The 14,942-nt window shown below is 43.5% G+C and overlaps 1 protein-coding gene across 7 annotated transcripts in view; it reads right to left on the reverse strand.

The window, feature by feature from the left end:
• The window catches only part of Sestd1 (SEC14 and spectrin domains 1), a 100,288-nt gene that overhangs the window by 43,345 nt on the left and 42,001 nt on the right, over positions 1 to 14,942 (reverse strand). For all 7 annotated transcript variants that reach the window (XM_030250180.1, XM_017317597.2, XM_030250181.1 and 4 more), the window contains 2 exons: positions 10,965 to 11,055; positions 6,980 to 7,093 (listed from right to left, as the gene is read on the reverse strand). In XM_030250180.1, the coding sequence (XP_030106040.1) occupies positions 6,980 to 7,093; positions 10,965 to 11,055 (205 nt within the window). The remainder of the gene's footprint in view (positions 1 to 6,979; positions 7,094 to 10,964; positions 11,056 to 14,942) is intronic.

A 14,942-nucleotide genomic window follows, 5' to 3' on the forward strand; every position in this document is an offset into this window, starting at 1 on the left:
ATATATATATATATATATATATATAGAGAGAGAGAGAGAGAGAGAGAGTGTGTGTATAACCAAGTAGAATAAATATCAAATGGAAGACCTACACATATGAACAACAGTGCTGAAAAGTCAAAATGGAATCTTGAATGTGGCCAAAGGGATAGAGCGACCTAAACATCAAAGACAATGATGCATACAGCTGACTCCATGTAAGAAAAAGCCTAAGATGAACATGGCATCTCATAGACAATGCACTCTCAGGCTCACCTGAGAGTTATGGTCTAGAATGGCCGGCCTAGTACTTGCTATGTTTCCTCTACATGATTGTAGTGGCTATTCCTGGTTGTCAACTTGACAATATTTGGAATGAACTACAATCCGGAATTGGAAGGCTCACCAGTGACCCTTATCTGGAGGCTTGGAGATCCTTATCTGGATCTTGGTTTGAAGATCTTGAGCCATAGTGGCTATGGATTCCAGAAGATTGAATCTCCGAGTTTAAGGAACACACCCTTAATCTGGGCTACGCCTTTCATCTGGGATTAAAGGTGTGGTGGAACACACCTTTAATCTGGGCTCCACCTTCTGCTGGAGACAATATAAGGACATTGGAAGAAGGGAGTCTAGCTCTAGCTCTTGCTCTTGCTCCTTCGCCTGCTTGCCGTGTGAGACTGAGTAACTGCTAGATCCTTGGATTTCCATTCACAGCTGCGACTGAACAATTGTAAGGAATTGGGCTGCCGACTGTAAGTTATCAATAAATTCCTTTACTAACTAGAGACTATCCGTAAGTTCTGTGACTCTAGAGAACCCTGACTAATACAGAAGTTGGTACCAGGAGTGGTTCTAGAGTAACAGAAGTACAAGGATGAATCTTTTAAAATACTGGAATTGGCTTGTTGATCCACCAGCACTTTCAAATATTGAAACCTCTCCAGATTCTCTCCCTCCTGGGAGCTCAGAGAATTTTGAAGACCCATGGTTGAAACTATATTCCGAACTTAAAGAAGCTAATGCCCTTGATTTTCTTAATGAATTAGGTGATTCAGTGCACAAAGCTTTCTACAAGATGGGGAAAAAATCGAAAAATGATTTTACTGGCTGGCTGCTCTTAGTATCTGTGGAAAAAATGATGAATGAAAGGAAGGAGTTGTGTGATAAAATCGAAAGGCTCCAGACACAAGTAAACGATCTAAAAGTTGCTAAGTGTGTCCTTGAGGAGAATCTTCTCTCTTGTAGCAATAGAGCTCAAGTTGCAGAAAATCAAACAGAAACTCTCATTGTAAGGTTGGCTGAACTACAGAGAAAATTCAAGTCTCAGCCTCAGAGTGTGTCGACAGTTAAAGTAAGGGCTCTAATTGGCAAAGAATGGGATCCTACAACATGGGACGGGGATGTGTGGGAAGACCATGTTGAAGCTGAGAATTTTGAATCCTCAGATTCTCAAGGGTTTGCCCCACCTGAGGAAGTAGTACCCTCAGCCCCACCTCTTGAAATAATGCCTCCCCCACATGAGGAAATTAATTTTGCAGAGTCTGCTCACGGCCCACCAATAGTTTCTTCTAGACCTGTAACCAGACTCAAAGCAAAACAGGCTCCTAGAGGGGAGGTAGAAAGTATAGTCCATGAGGAAATTCGCTACACTACTAAGGAGCTTAATGAGTTTGCTAATTCATTCAAGCAGAAACCTGGTGAATATGTGTGGGAATGGATTTTAAGGGTGTGGGATAAGGGTGGAAGGAACATAAAACTAGAGCAGGCTGAGTTTATTGACATGGGTCCTCTGAGTAGAGATTCTAGGTTTAATACGGAAGCTCGCATAGTTAAAAAAGGTGTCAAAAGTTTGTTTGAATGGTTGGCTGAGGTGTTTATCAAAAGATGGCCTACTGGAAATGACTTGGAGATGCCTGATATTCCGTGGCTTAGTGTTGATGAAGGGATTTTAAGACTTAGGGAAATTGCAATGCTAGAGTGGATATATTGTGTAAAGCATAATTGTCCACAATGGGAAGGTCCAGAAGATATGCCTTTCACCAGCTCTATAAGACGCAAATTGGTGAGAGGGGCACCAGCACATTTGAAGGGTTTTGTTCTTTCCCTTTTCCTTGTGCCAGATCTTAGCATTGGAGATGCTTCTGCTCAATTAGATGAATTAAATTCACTGGGTTTAGTTGGATCCCGAGGTAACAAGGGCCAGGTGGCAGCATTGAATCGCCGGAGACAAGGTGATCCTAGTTATTATAATGGACAGCGTAGACAAAAGAATGTTTATAATAACATACCCAGTAATGGTCAGCACAGGAGAGGTGAAATTTATAATGGCATGACTCGCTTGGACCTTTGGTACTGGCTAATCAATCATGGTGTTTCCAGGAATGAAATACATAGGAAGCCTACTGCATATTTGTTTGATCTGTATAAGCAGAAAAATTCTCAAACAAATGAAAGAAAGGCTACATTAGATCGTGGTAAACAGCAATCTCGGCCAGTGAATCAATTTCCAGACTTGAGACAGTTTGCAGATCCGGAACCCCTTGAATGAAGGGGTGGCCAGGTTCCTCTGAGGAAGGATCTTGATAAGACACTCAAAGGTTTTGCTGTTACCCTTTCTCCAGTTCTTCCCCAGAGGGACCTACGGCCTTTTACAAGGGTAACTGTACACTGGGGAAAAGGAAATAATCAGACTTTTCGGGGTCTGCTGGATACTGGTTCTGAGTTGACACTGATCCCAGGGGATCCCAAGAAACATTGTGGCCCTCCAGTTAAAGTAGGGGCTTATGGAGGGCAGGTGATTAATGGAGTTTTGACTGATGTCCGACTCACAGTAGGTCCAGTAGGTCCCCGGACACATCCTGTGGTGATTTCCCCAGTTCCAGAATGTATAATTGGGATAGATATACTCAGAAATTGGCAGAATTCTCATATTGGTTCCCTGAACTGTAGAGTGAGGGCTATTATGGTTGGAAAGGCCAAATGGAAGCCTTTAGAGTTGCCTCTGCCAAAGAAAATAGTGAATCAAAAACAGTATCGTATTCCTGGAGGAATTGCAGAAATTACTGCCACTATCAAGGACTTGAAAGATGCAGGGGTGGTGGTTCCCACCACATCTCCATTTAACTCTCCTATCTGGCCAGTGCAGAAAACAGATGGATCATGGAGAATGACAGTTGATTACCGAAAACTAAATCAGGTAGTAACTCCAATTGCAGCTGCTGTACCAGATGTAGTTTCCTTACTTGAGCAAATTAACACATCTCCTGGCACCTGGTATGCGGCTATTGATCTGGCAAATGCCTTCTTCTCAGTACCTGTCCATAAGGACCACCAGAAGCAATTTGCTTTCAGTTGGCAAGGCCAACAGTATACCTTCACAGTTTTGCCTCAAGGATATATTAACTCTCCTGCCCTGTGTCATAATTTAGTTAGAAGGGATCTTGATCGTTTGGATCTTCCACAAAATATCACATTGGTGCACTATATTGATGACATTATGCTGATTGGACCAAGTGAGCAGGAAGTAGCAACCACTTTGGACTCATTGGTAACACATATGCGTATCAGAGGATGGGAAATAAATCCAACCAAAATTCAAGGACCATCTACCTCAGTGAAATTCTTAGGAGTCCAGTGGTGTGGGGCATGCAGAGATATTCCTTCTAAGGTGAAAGATAAGTTATTGCACCTGGCCCCTCCTACAACCAAGAAAGAAGCACAACGTTTAGTGGGTCTATTTGGATTCTGGAGACAACACATCCCTCACTTGGGTGTGTTACTTAGGCCTATTTACCAAGTGACTCGGAAAGCTGCTAGCTTTGTGTGGGGCCTGGAACAGGAGAAGGCCCTTCAACAGGTCCAGGCTGCTGTGCAGGCTGCTCTACCACTTGGACCATATGACCCAGCAGATCCGATGGTACTTGAGGTGTCTGTGGCTGATAGAGATGCTGTTTGGAGCCTCTGGCAGGCCCCTGTAGGTGAATCACAGAAAAGGCCTTTGGGATTTTGGAGCAAAGCTCTACCATCATCTGCAGACAACTATTCTCCCTTTGAAAAACAGCTCTTGGCCTGCTATTGGGCCTTAGTGGAAACTGAACGTCTGACAATAGGACACCAAGTCACTATGCGACCTGAACTACCCATCATGAGCTGGGTACTATCAGACCCTGCAAGTCATAAAGTGGGACGTGCACAGCAGCAGTCTATTATCAAATGGAAGTGGTATATACGTGATCGGGCCAGAGCAGGTCCTGAAGGCACAAGCAAGTTACATGAAGAAGTTGCTCAAATGCCTATGGTTTCTACTCCTGTTACAATGCCATCTGCTGCCAAACATGTGCCTATAGCCTCATGGGGTGTTCCCTATGATCGACTGACCGAAGAGGAGAAGACTAGAGCCTGGTTTACTGATGGCTCTGCACGTTATGCAGGCACCACCCAGAAGTGGACAGCTGCAGCATTACAACCCCTTTCTGGGACAACCCTGAAAGACACAGGTGAAGGGAAATCTTCACAGTGGGCAGAACTTCGGGCAGTACACATGGTATTACAGTTTGTTTGCAAGAAGAAATGGCCAGATGTACGATTATTCACTGACTCATGGGCTGTAGCCAATGGATTGGCTGGATGGTCAGGCACTTGGAAAGATCACAATTGGAAAATTGGTGAGAAAGACATCTGGGGAAGAAGTATGTGGATAGATCTCTCCAAATGGGCAAAGGATGTGAAGATATTTGTGTCCCATGTAAATGCTCACCAAAAGGTGACTTCAGCCGAGGAGGAGTTCAATAATCAAGTGGATAAGATGACCCGTTCTGTGGACAGTCAGCCTCTCTCCCCAGCCATCCCTGTCATTGCTCAATGGGCACATGAACAAAGTGGCCATGGTGGTCGAGATGGAGGTTATGCTTGGGCTCAGCAACACGGGCTTCCACTCACCAAAGCTGACCTGGCTACGGCTGCTGCTGATTGCCAGATCTGCCAACAGCAGAAACCAACACTGAGCCCCAGATATGGCACCATTCCTCGAGGTGACCAGCCAGCAACCTGGTGGCAGGTTGACTACATTGGACCACTTCCTTCGTGGAAAGGACAGCGTTTTGTTCTTACTGGAGTAGATACTTATTCTGGTTATGGATTTGCCTTTCCTGCACGTAATGCCTCTGCTAAAACCACCATTCACGGACTGACAGAATGCCTCATCTATCGTCATGGTATTCCACACAGTATTGCTTCTGACCAAGGAACTCATTTCACAGCCAGAGAAGTACGACAGTGGGCTCACGATCATGGAATTCACTGGTCTTACCACATTCCCCATCATCCTGAAGCAGCTGGGCTGATAGAAAGATGGAATGGCCTTTTGAAGACGCAGTTACAGCGCCAATTAGGTGGTAACAGCTTGGAAGGCTGGGGCAGAGTTCTTCAGAAGGCAGTATATGCTTTGAATCAGCGCTCGATATATGGTACAGTTTCACCCATAGCCAGGATTCATGGGTCCAGGAATCAAGGGGTGGAAAACGGAATAGTTCCACTTACTATCACTCCTAGTGACCCTCTAGGAAAATTTTTGCTTCCTGTCCCCATAACTCTAGGTTCTGCTGGCCTAGAAGTTTTGGCTCCAGAGAAGGGAGTGCTCCTACCAGGAGCTACAACAAACATTCCATTGAACTGGAAGCTCAGACTTCCCCCTGGTCATTTTGGGCTTCTAATGCCCTTAAACCAACAGGCTAAAAAAGGAATAACAGTGTTAGGAGGGGTGATAGATCCAGATTACCATGGGGAAATTGGATTACCTCTTCACAATGGTGGTAAGCAAGATTATGTCTGGAGTGTAGGAGATCCCTTAGGGCGTCTCTTAGTACTACCATGTCCTGTGATTAAAGTCAATGGGAAACTACAACAGCCTAATCCAAGCAGGATGACAAAGGACGCAGACCCATCAGGAATGAAGGTATGGGTCAATCCTCCAGGAAAAGAGCCAAGACCTGCTGAGGTGCTGGCTGAAGGAGAAGGAAATACAGAATGGGTAGTAGAGGAAGGTAGTTATAAATACCAATTAAGGCCACGTAACCAGTTGCAGAAACGAGGATTATAAAGTAATATGAATGCCCATTGTAAATTTACTAATGCGTTAGCGATTGTACGAGGGATAGTTATATCATGTTAGGCATATTTACAACCTTGTTATTGTTTCATGTGAACATGAGATATTATTTGTGTCAAGTTGACAAGGGGTGGATTGTAGTGGCTATTCCTGGTTGTCAACTTGACAATATTTGGAATGAACTACAATCCGGAATTGGAAGGCTCACCAGTGACCCTTATCTGGAGGCTTGGAGATCCTTATCTGGATCTTGGTTTGAAGATCTTGAGCCATAGTGGCTATGGATTCCAGAAGATTGAATCTCCGAGTTTAAGGAACACACCCTTAATCTGGGCTACGCCTTTCATCTGGGATTAAAGGTGTGGTGGAACACACCTTTAATCTGGGCTCCACCTTCTGCTGGAGACAATATAAGGACATTGGAAGAAGGGAGTCTAGCTCTAGCTCTTGCTCTTGCTCCTTCGCCTGCTTGCCGTGTGAGACTGAGTAACTGCTAGATCCTTGGATTTCCATTCACAGCTGCGACTGAACAATTGTAAGGAATTGGGCTGCCGACTGTAAGTTATCAATAAATTCCTTTACTAACTAGAGACTATCCGTAAGTTCTGTGACTCTAGAGAACCCTGACTAATACAATGATCATTGAGACTTTGATACAAAAGTCCTAGTTTTCTTGAAATTAAAGAGTATATAGATGGGAATAAAGCCTTTACAGCTTATGAAAAAGACACAGTTATTCAACACATGTCTGAGAGCTGAGCAAATACTACAGATGCTATAGCAGGCATAAGGCAAGTACGTCTAAATAACTACACTGAGCATGCCCAGTAATATCAGTGAAACCCACTTTCAAAGACACAACACATCTCATTTTATACAGATTATATTTACCTCAAAGCCAAGTCTGTCCTTTTCTTTCCAAAAACAAAAGTGTGTTACTTTCTTATCCCAGAATTCATCTGGCTTCACTACACAAACAAGGGATACCTCGGCTGGAACAACATTCTGTAAAACATAGAAGAACAAGTACAAATTATACATGCAAATGATCTATTAAATGTGCAAATTACTAGACATACTTGTGATTATGCTCAGATACTTAGAAAAGAATTCAAATAATAAAGCAGAAGAAACTCTTTAAACTCCAAAATCTAAGTGGCAATAAATAAGCTACTCAGAAAATTTTAAAACAGTTTTAAACAGACCATACATGTCAAATGCTCTTATTACACACAGTATCTCTGCTGGAAGTATGTTTAGATTAAACCACAAGACATGTTTTAATGAAGAAACTATTACAACTATTTTTTATGGTATGGGACAAATGTTTTCTAACACCACCATCATGAAGAATTTCTTTAGAAAACGAGAAACCCATTTTCTCACTAAGTTAGTTTCTTAACAGCCATTATACAAGCAGTAGGGATTCTTTGTGATTATAAATTAGAAGACAAAACTATCTTTTCACACAACACAACTTCCCATGTTCTAATATGACCATTTGCATCATGGAAAGAATGGTGGTTAAGACTTTCTGTGTAAGTACTTGTTACTCACTAAGAGGCCACACAGAGTGGACTGGAGAACACATCTATAGTGTAACCGTTTCTACCACCCGCTCTCCTGATGCTCCCACGCTCCCTCCGGAAATGCCCTGCAAAAGGCCACACTGCCCAGCACCGTGTTGTGCTCAGAATGCCTTGCCAGGCTGTGTCCACACTGGGTGCCTGCAGCTCAGCCTCACTGGACACCTCTTCATTACAGCACTCCTCTACCCTCATGCTGAGCTCCAAACTCCTAGAATACAAGTCAGACCCCGTCTCACAAGTTTGCCCTTCAACCTTTTCTGCACAGGGTGTTCTTCATTCTTTGTCCTGGACTGAGAGCTCCCTCCTTAAAGATGCCGTCCCTGTCATCTCGAGTGTGAGTGTGCCTGTGCATGTGCATGCACACCTGTGTGTGCCCTTGGGCTCCAGTGTGTGTGATCTTCATCATGCCCCACACAGTGTGTGTGATCTTCATCATGCCCCACACAGCTTTCACCACCAGTTACTGATGTTTAATAATTTTCTTAACCGCCTACTGCCTGACTCCTCGATGGCACAAGGGCTTCCCAATGGCAGGTATCTTACCTATGAATACTCTCTATATTCTCAGTGTCTGACATACAGAAGCCATCCCATAAATAGTTGTTGAGTAACTAAATCTTCATTGCTAGTGGATCTCACTCATGTAACTTTAGCTTAGAATTAGAGGTAATGAAACCAGAGCAGAATCCAGGTATGTCTGACTATTCACATGCTCTGGACCAGGTCAACACGAAAAATGTTTTAGACTTTGAGGGTCAGAGAATCTCTGTTCCAGCTATTCAGATCTGTGGTAGAGTATGAATCATAGATGGTTTGCAAATGATGTGCACGGTCAGCTTCCAGCACTTATTTAAACCCAAGACTCCAATCACTACTCTCAACCATTGGGCTGCATCAAGTTACAATAATTTTTAGGAAAGAGATGGAAATGATCTCTCAACAGGAGCGTGTGCATGGGCACAGTGTAAATCCAGTGATGATGAGGATGTAGCTAAGGTTAGCAAGGTAGACACAACTGTTTCAGAACTCTTAACATTGAGGCTGGGAAGTCTGGAGTGCAGCTTATTAATTTATTGACCTATGGAAAATCAGTATTTCCAAGTCACTAGATAGGAAAGTATGCAAAGCAAGAGAAACAGGGCCCCTCTTTTGGAACAGGAGTGACAGGAAGAGCTACTCCTAGGGAGCTGGGGGTCTCCCAAACAGCTGGCCCCTGCCCCTGGGACCAAACCAGCAAATCAGTTCCTGAGTAAAGACAGTTAACTAGGGGACAATGGCCAAGGGGACTCTGAAAAAGTTAGATAGTAATCAGTGCAAATGTCCACAAAATTACCTACCAGGAAAGAAGAAAATCACAGCAGGGATTAAGTCCACTGATTGTTCTGCAGAACTGCAGATCAAAGTGCAAATGACAGCAGGTCTCCAAGGCTCTTGCCTGTGGCAGGTGAGTGTCAGGATGAAAGGAAGAGCATCCTGAATGGATGACTTACCTAAGTGGGACTTAACTTTTTCAGAGAAATTAGAATGGTCTCTAGGGCTGGGAGGCAAGGTGCTGCCACACATCTGGCAGACAGGTTACTATGGGGCATCAATCTGTACGCCCATAAAAACTGGTAGTCGGAGGACCAGGACAGAGCTTAATGAGGAAGCATTTATGCCGTATCCTTGAGAAGAAAGAAACAGGGGCTGGTGAGATGTCTCAACAGCAAAGAGCACTGGCTGTTTCCAAAGGACTCAGGTTCAATTCCCAGCACCCAAATGGCGGCTCACAAATGTTTGTAACTCTTGTCCCAGGGGATTAGAACCTTCTTCAGGCCTCTTTGGGCACTAGCCACACATATGATACACAGACATGCATGCAGGTACAACAACCATGCAGATAAAAAAATTACTTAAAAAGATGGAGCAATGGGTAGAAAATCTGCGATCACTGCAGACATGAAGGAAAAGCTGAGGTTCAGCCGTTGGGCTGTGCCACTTCCAACTTTGTGAGGCTAAATTTAAATAATTAGTACAGTACTTGAGGCACACTAGGCTCTAACACTAAAGCTAATACTCTTTGTTGCCACCCCTCAAGTCATTTCCCCCTAATTATCCTAAGCAAAGGATGGAACGTGCAGCATTCTCCTAGCTAAGGATGTCAACGCGCTCAGTCCCACTTCTCTCCATAGAACCTAAAGAGCAGCCAGCTATCACTCAAGCGCACTGACCCCAGTTATACATCTCTGGGGCTCACTGGACTGAGTGAGCACTTGGTACCCCTATTCCTGCTAGATTAATTATATTTTCCCCAAACTGGTCTATCAACTCATTTTACTGACGTTGGCTCAAGTGGAGGTGTCACTAAAAGACAGTGCCCGTCAGGAATGGCTTTTCATTTGCTTCCATTTATTAAGACACCTTCATTTATTTAACCCAACTATCACCTTCTCTAGAAACTTTTCTCAGGAAAACCAGATCCCTGGGAGCAACCCGCCCCTTTGGATGTTTCTATGTCACTTGACAATATTTTCAGTAGCCTCACAGTAGATAACAATAATTTGCTGTGTCACTACTATATGCCAGAGATGGATGAAATAGTCTATGAGGGACACAAATACAAGACAAGATGGCCTGCACCCCCACTGTAGACTGGGTAATTATTTGTTAAATGTGAATTTGTGAGCTACAAGTCCTAAAATCAGAGCTATGAAACAAATTTCTAGGTTCTAAGTTCTTAGTGTGATCATCACGAATTCCTAATTTTTATTGTTTTGTGGTTTTGTTTTTTAAAAAAGCTACCTAGAAGGGAACGACATGTAAGGCTCAACTGCAAACCTTTTTCTGACCTGCCCTGCCCAGCCCTACTTCCCAGGTCACCAATAAGGAGCCCAGGGGCTGGAGTACGGCTGGAATCATGGCACACCACGCACCCAGGTGATCTCTGGGTTCCCAGCCTACATGTGGCAGCCACAGGCTCTCTCGCTCAGACTACTTCAACATGACATACAATTTTCAGCCTATGAAGCCTGTACATCAAGGTGAGATTTAACTCTACCACATAAATTAACTCTACTACATAAATTAACTCTACCACATAAATTAACTCTACTACATAAATTTAAAGATACGATGACTGAATTTAAGCAGTCCAATGGTGGTTGTGTGGAATTTTAGTTTCAGAACCACATCACAGCTGAGAAGCCTGGGCACAGTTTGATAATAAAATGTGCTTGCTATTTCCATCATGATATCCTGCTATAAAATGAAGCGCACTTCCTGACCGACAGACGTGGAAAACGAATTACCTGCAGCATTAAGACAACTGTCTTCACCACATTCCACTGAGACTTCCTGCCATCCACGATCACAGTGAATCCTCTGGCCTTACATTTCTCACTGAAATAAAACACAATTATGGGTGTGAAACAAGGTCCAGACTTTCCTCATAACCCTGAAGGGAGAAGGCAAGAGTGTTGACAGCAGGTGGGATAGAGTCCACCTCACGTGGTCTCACCTACGATATCAACCAATAAAACTCTCCAGACTGCTACGTCTGTTTCTACCATTGCTTTTCTCATTTGGGAAAATATTAATCACACGCTAATTTGGAAGGAAAATACTGAGAAAACACGGGAAATTTAAGTTCTTAAAATTGATGAAATTAAAGTACCAATTCAACAACAGCAGCAGACTCTCAATTTCCCCATCTATTAAATGGGCCAGAGAAAGCCAGGTAACTACCAGCTGCCACGCGCCTCATCTACTCGTTACCAGAATTTAGGATCTGTGAGGAGACAGCTTAAAACAGGTGGAGAACAATAAACTATTACTAAACCCCTGTAGACTGGCTTCTTTGTGCACAGGAAAGCTAACAGGATGAGGTCATGCTTGCTTTACAAATTGACTGAAAGCTTGTATGCGCCACATCTAATCCATTACTGCTCTGATTTTATCAATCTTAGTCATGTGACCAACAAACTGCTATCTGCAGGATTGTGAGATGTGCTCTACTCTATTTAATTGTTCAAATATTTCCTAAATGTAATGGCCACTACATGGACCAGTTCCATTCTAAAGACGAAACGAAGCTGCTGTTATTGTTACATGATGTACATTATGTTACATGATGTTACATGATGTACATTATGCATAGCGGAGCCACAGCAAGAGCAGTTCATGCCCGTTACGATAACTATTCAGCAGTTCATGCATGTTGTGATGCAGATGACCCTTCGCAGTATTACGCTAGGAAGCCAGACAGGAGCACCCAGATGTTGCCTGTCTTGTAGAAAATATACTGTGCAGGCAAATCCACAGAGCAGATCAGTGGCTGGCTGATGTAGGAGCTAACAGGGAAATGAAGAGGGGCTGCTAATATACAAAGATTCCTTTGAACTGATGAACACTATTTGGAGTGAGTGGGGTCACATGATCCTGTGACTGCAAAACCACTGAATTGCATACTTTATTAGAAGGGTATTTTATGACAAGTTAGTAAAATTTGTTTTAAAAATGTAAGTACTCAAGGTTGGAATATGCATTGCAAAAAGACAAAAAGTGCATGTGTGCGTGGGGGGTGGGGGGGATGGAACATTCCTGTGGAAGGGGAGAGGGATACAGTAAATGCCTGTATCTGGGCTTACAATAGCACATAAACCCTTGACCAGACACTCAGTTGAAAGTAGGTGCAAGTGAAAAGGAAATTGCTAGAGATCTGCACCAACAATGCATACACAAAGGCTACTATGTCTTACTATGGCTACAAGCCCAGAAAGGCCAGCCAAGTCACGGGGCTAGGCGCTAGTGGCCTCTGGAGAGAGACAAAAACTTAGGGTCTCCTAATGCTTAGAAGTTTGGAAGAAATGGAGCCAAGACAAAAGTTTCCAGTGTGGGCCTGCTACCCAAGGACACACACCACTCCCAATGCTCGATGCTTTCTTATTAGCACCTATAATCCTGAAATGTAGGACTCACAACCATTTGTTAAATACATTTTTAAAAAAATAACACATTTACTATTTCAATGCATATTATAAATTAATCTGCAGGTTTATACTGTGAAAGTAATGAAGCTTGAAAATGCCATCTGTAACGATCTTAAAGGATAAAACACTGAATCTTTTAGAGTACTTTAAAAGGCCTTTAATTTTAATTTACTTACATTTTTCACTAAGATAGAAAATGAAAATGTATACAACCCTATGATACTATCTCAAAACTGCCAACCAAATGGTATTTCAGATGCTTTGCAAAAGGCATCTTCACAGGCTTGGGGTGCTATACATTAAGATTCCTATACCTGTTTAGAGCAGTAAAGAGGAAAAAAAAAGGTGGGACCCAGACTCCTCCTCAGAGCCTTTCAGGGGCAACAAGGCTGGGCTAAAACAGCTCTGTAAAAGAAATGAGCACACTGAATAGCATCATTTCCAACCCAGGAGAGCTTTCTGAGGGACCTCTAGGGCCAATGCCCCATGCTCATAACTATCTCTTGATTTTATCTAAGGGCTCTTCTTTTGCTTTGCTCAGAGTTCTGCTGATACGTGTCGGCACTAGCTGAGCATGCTTTTATTATAATGCTGTGTACAGAATGCCTCTCCATCAGAGAACATGCTTGCTTGCAGAGTATCAGAATTTTCGTCTACTAAGACTGCTAACTTGTAGCATAATGCTTTGAGATCAGAAGGGCATGAGTGATGACGTCTGATGAAGCCTGAGTCAGAAGAGAATGGCTGTATTCCCAGTCCATGGCCTACATGGTTGCTGTTGAGCCCAGCCTCTCCTCTAGCCAGCCTCTGAGCACTGTGCTCCTGTTTTGTTTTTTTTTTATTTAATTTTTATTTTATTTTAATTAGGTATTTTCTTCATTTACATTTCCAATGCTATCCCAGAAGTCCCCCATACCCTCAACCCCCCACTCCCCTACCCACCCACTCCCACTTCTTAGCCCTGGCATTCCCCTGTACTGGGGCATATAAAGTTTGCAAGACCAATGGGCCTCTCTTTCCACTGATGGCCGGCTAGGCCATCTTCTACTACATATGCAGCTAGAGACAAGAGCTCCGAGGGGTACTGGTTAGTTTATATTGTTGTTCTACGTATAGGGTTGCAGATCCCTTTAGCTCCTTGGGTACTTTCTCAATTGCCCTATGCTTCAGGGCCTCTGCACTGGACAGTGTTCCTTCATTTCATCATCTTGGTACAATGTCACCTCACTATTTAGTAAGCTGCCACTGCCACTCCTGAGTCTTCCTGTCTCCTTTCTCGGAATGTGGACGGCTGACACATGAGTATGTGTTTGTGGCACTTGTGTGTCTGGTCCTTACAGAATGCTGAACACTCCTCTGTTTCATTCCCCTCAGCACCTAGAACACTGAGGAGCCCCCGCAGGCTCTCACATAGTCACCAAGAATTCTGGCCTCAATGTCTGTGTGCCTTGTGCTATCTCCTTCAGACTCTTCCCTCTGGATTCTTCTGTAACAGTGTTAAATCAAAAAATGGATATTTAAAATGACTAAAACTTGAGACATGTAGCAAGGTAGTTTTAACAGATGTTGAATTTCGGTTAGGAACAACAAGAGCAGTTCCTTGGGGGCGTCCTGTAAAAGCTCTAGGATGCAAAGCCAGAAGATGGTTTCTGTGGTTTCTGACCACAACACTCTCTGTCTCACAGTAAGCTCTTTTTGAACTAGAAAATAGCATGATTTTATGTACTGCCAAGTGCTATTGAAAGAAAAATTCTAAATAATTTTTAAAAGATACCTAGGGCTTCTTTAGTTATCTCCTCAATTATCAGCTGTGGCAGCTCTGGGTCCTATAAGCATTTCCTAGAAGAAGCTATGATGGGACAGGCTATGATCCTAACACAGTGGGAGGAGCCAGACCTGGGGCACGGTGCTTAGTGGCAGACTGAGTTTGCTGCTGGGTTTTGGCCAAGCTGCCTCTGCTCACAGTTCTATGCTTCATTTCCCTCGTGGGGCAAGAGAACAGTGCTCCTCTCTGAGGGACAGGGAAACTGAATGACTGAGTATTACCTACTGCGTCCTTAGATGTGGGGTATTCTTTCCACATGGACCTCCCAATCCCCATCCACAGTCAAGCCTGGGGGCTAGTATGATTAAAGTTCCAAATTCAAAGCAACCCACAAGCTTGCTCACCAAACAACTACTGCATTCCCAACAGTCAGTTAGCAGGTCCTAGAAACCTGCACAGATGTACGCAGAGCACTGCAGAAAATGAAGCCATCAGGGAGATAAAGGTAGAAACTGAAGCTGAACATTGGCTAA

The sequence above is a fragment of the Mus musculus genome, chromosome 2, assembly GCF_000001635.26.
Source record: "Mus musculus strain C57BL/6J chromosome 2, GRCm38.p6 C57BL/6J".
NCBI lineage: Eukaryota > Metazoa > Chordata > Mammalia > Rodentia > Muridae > Mus > Mus musculus.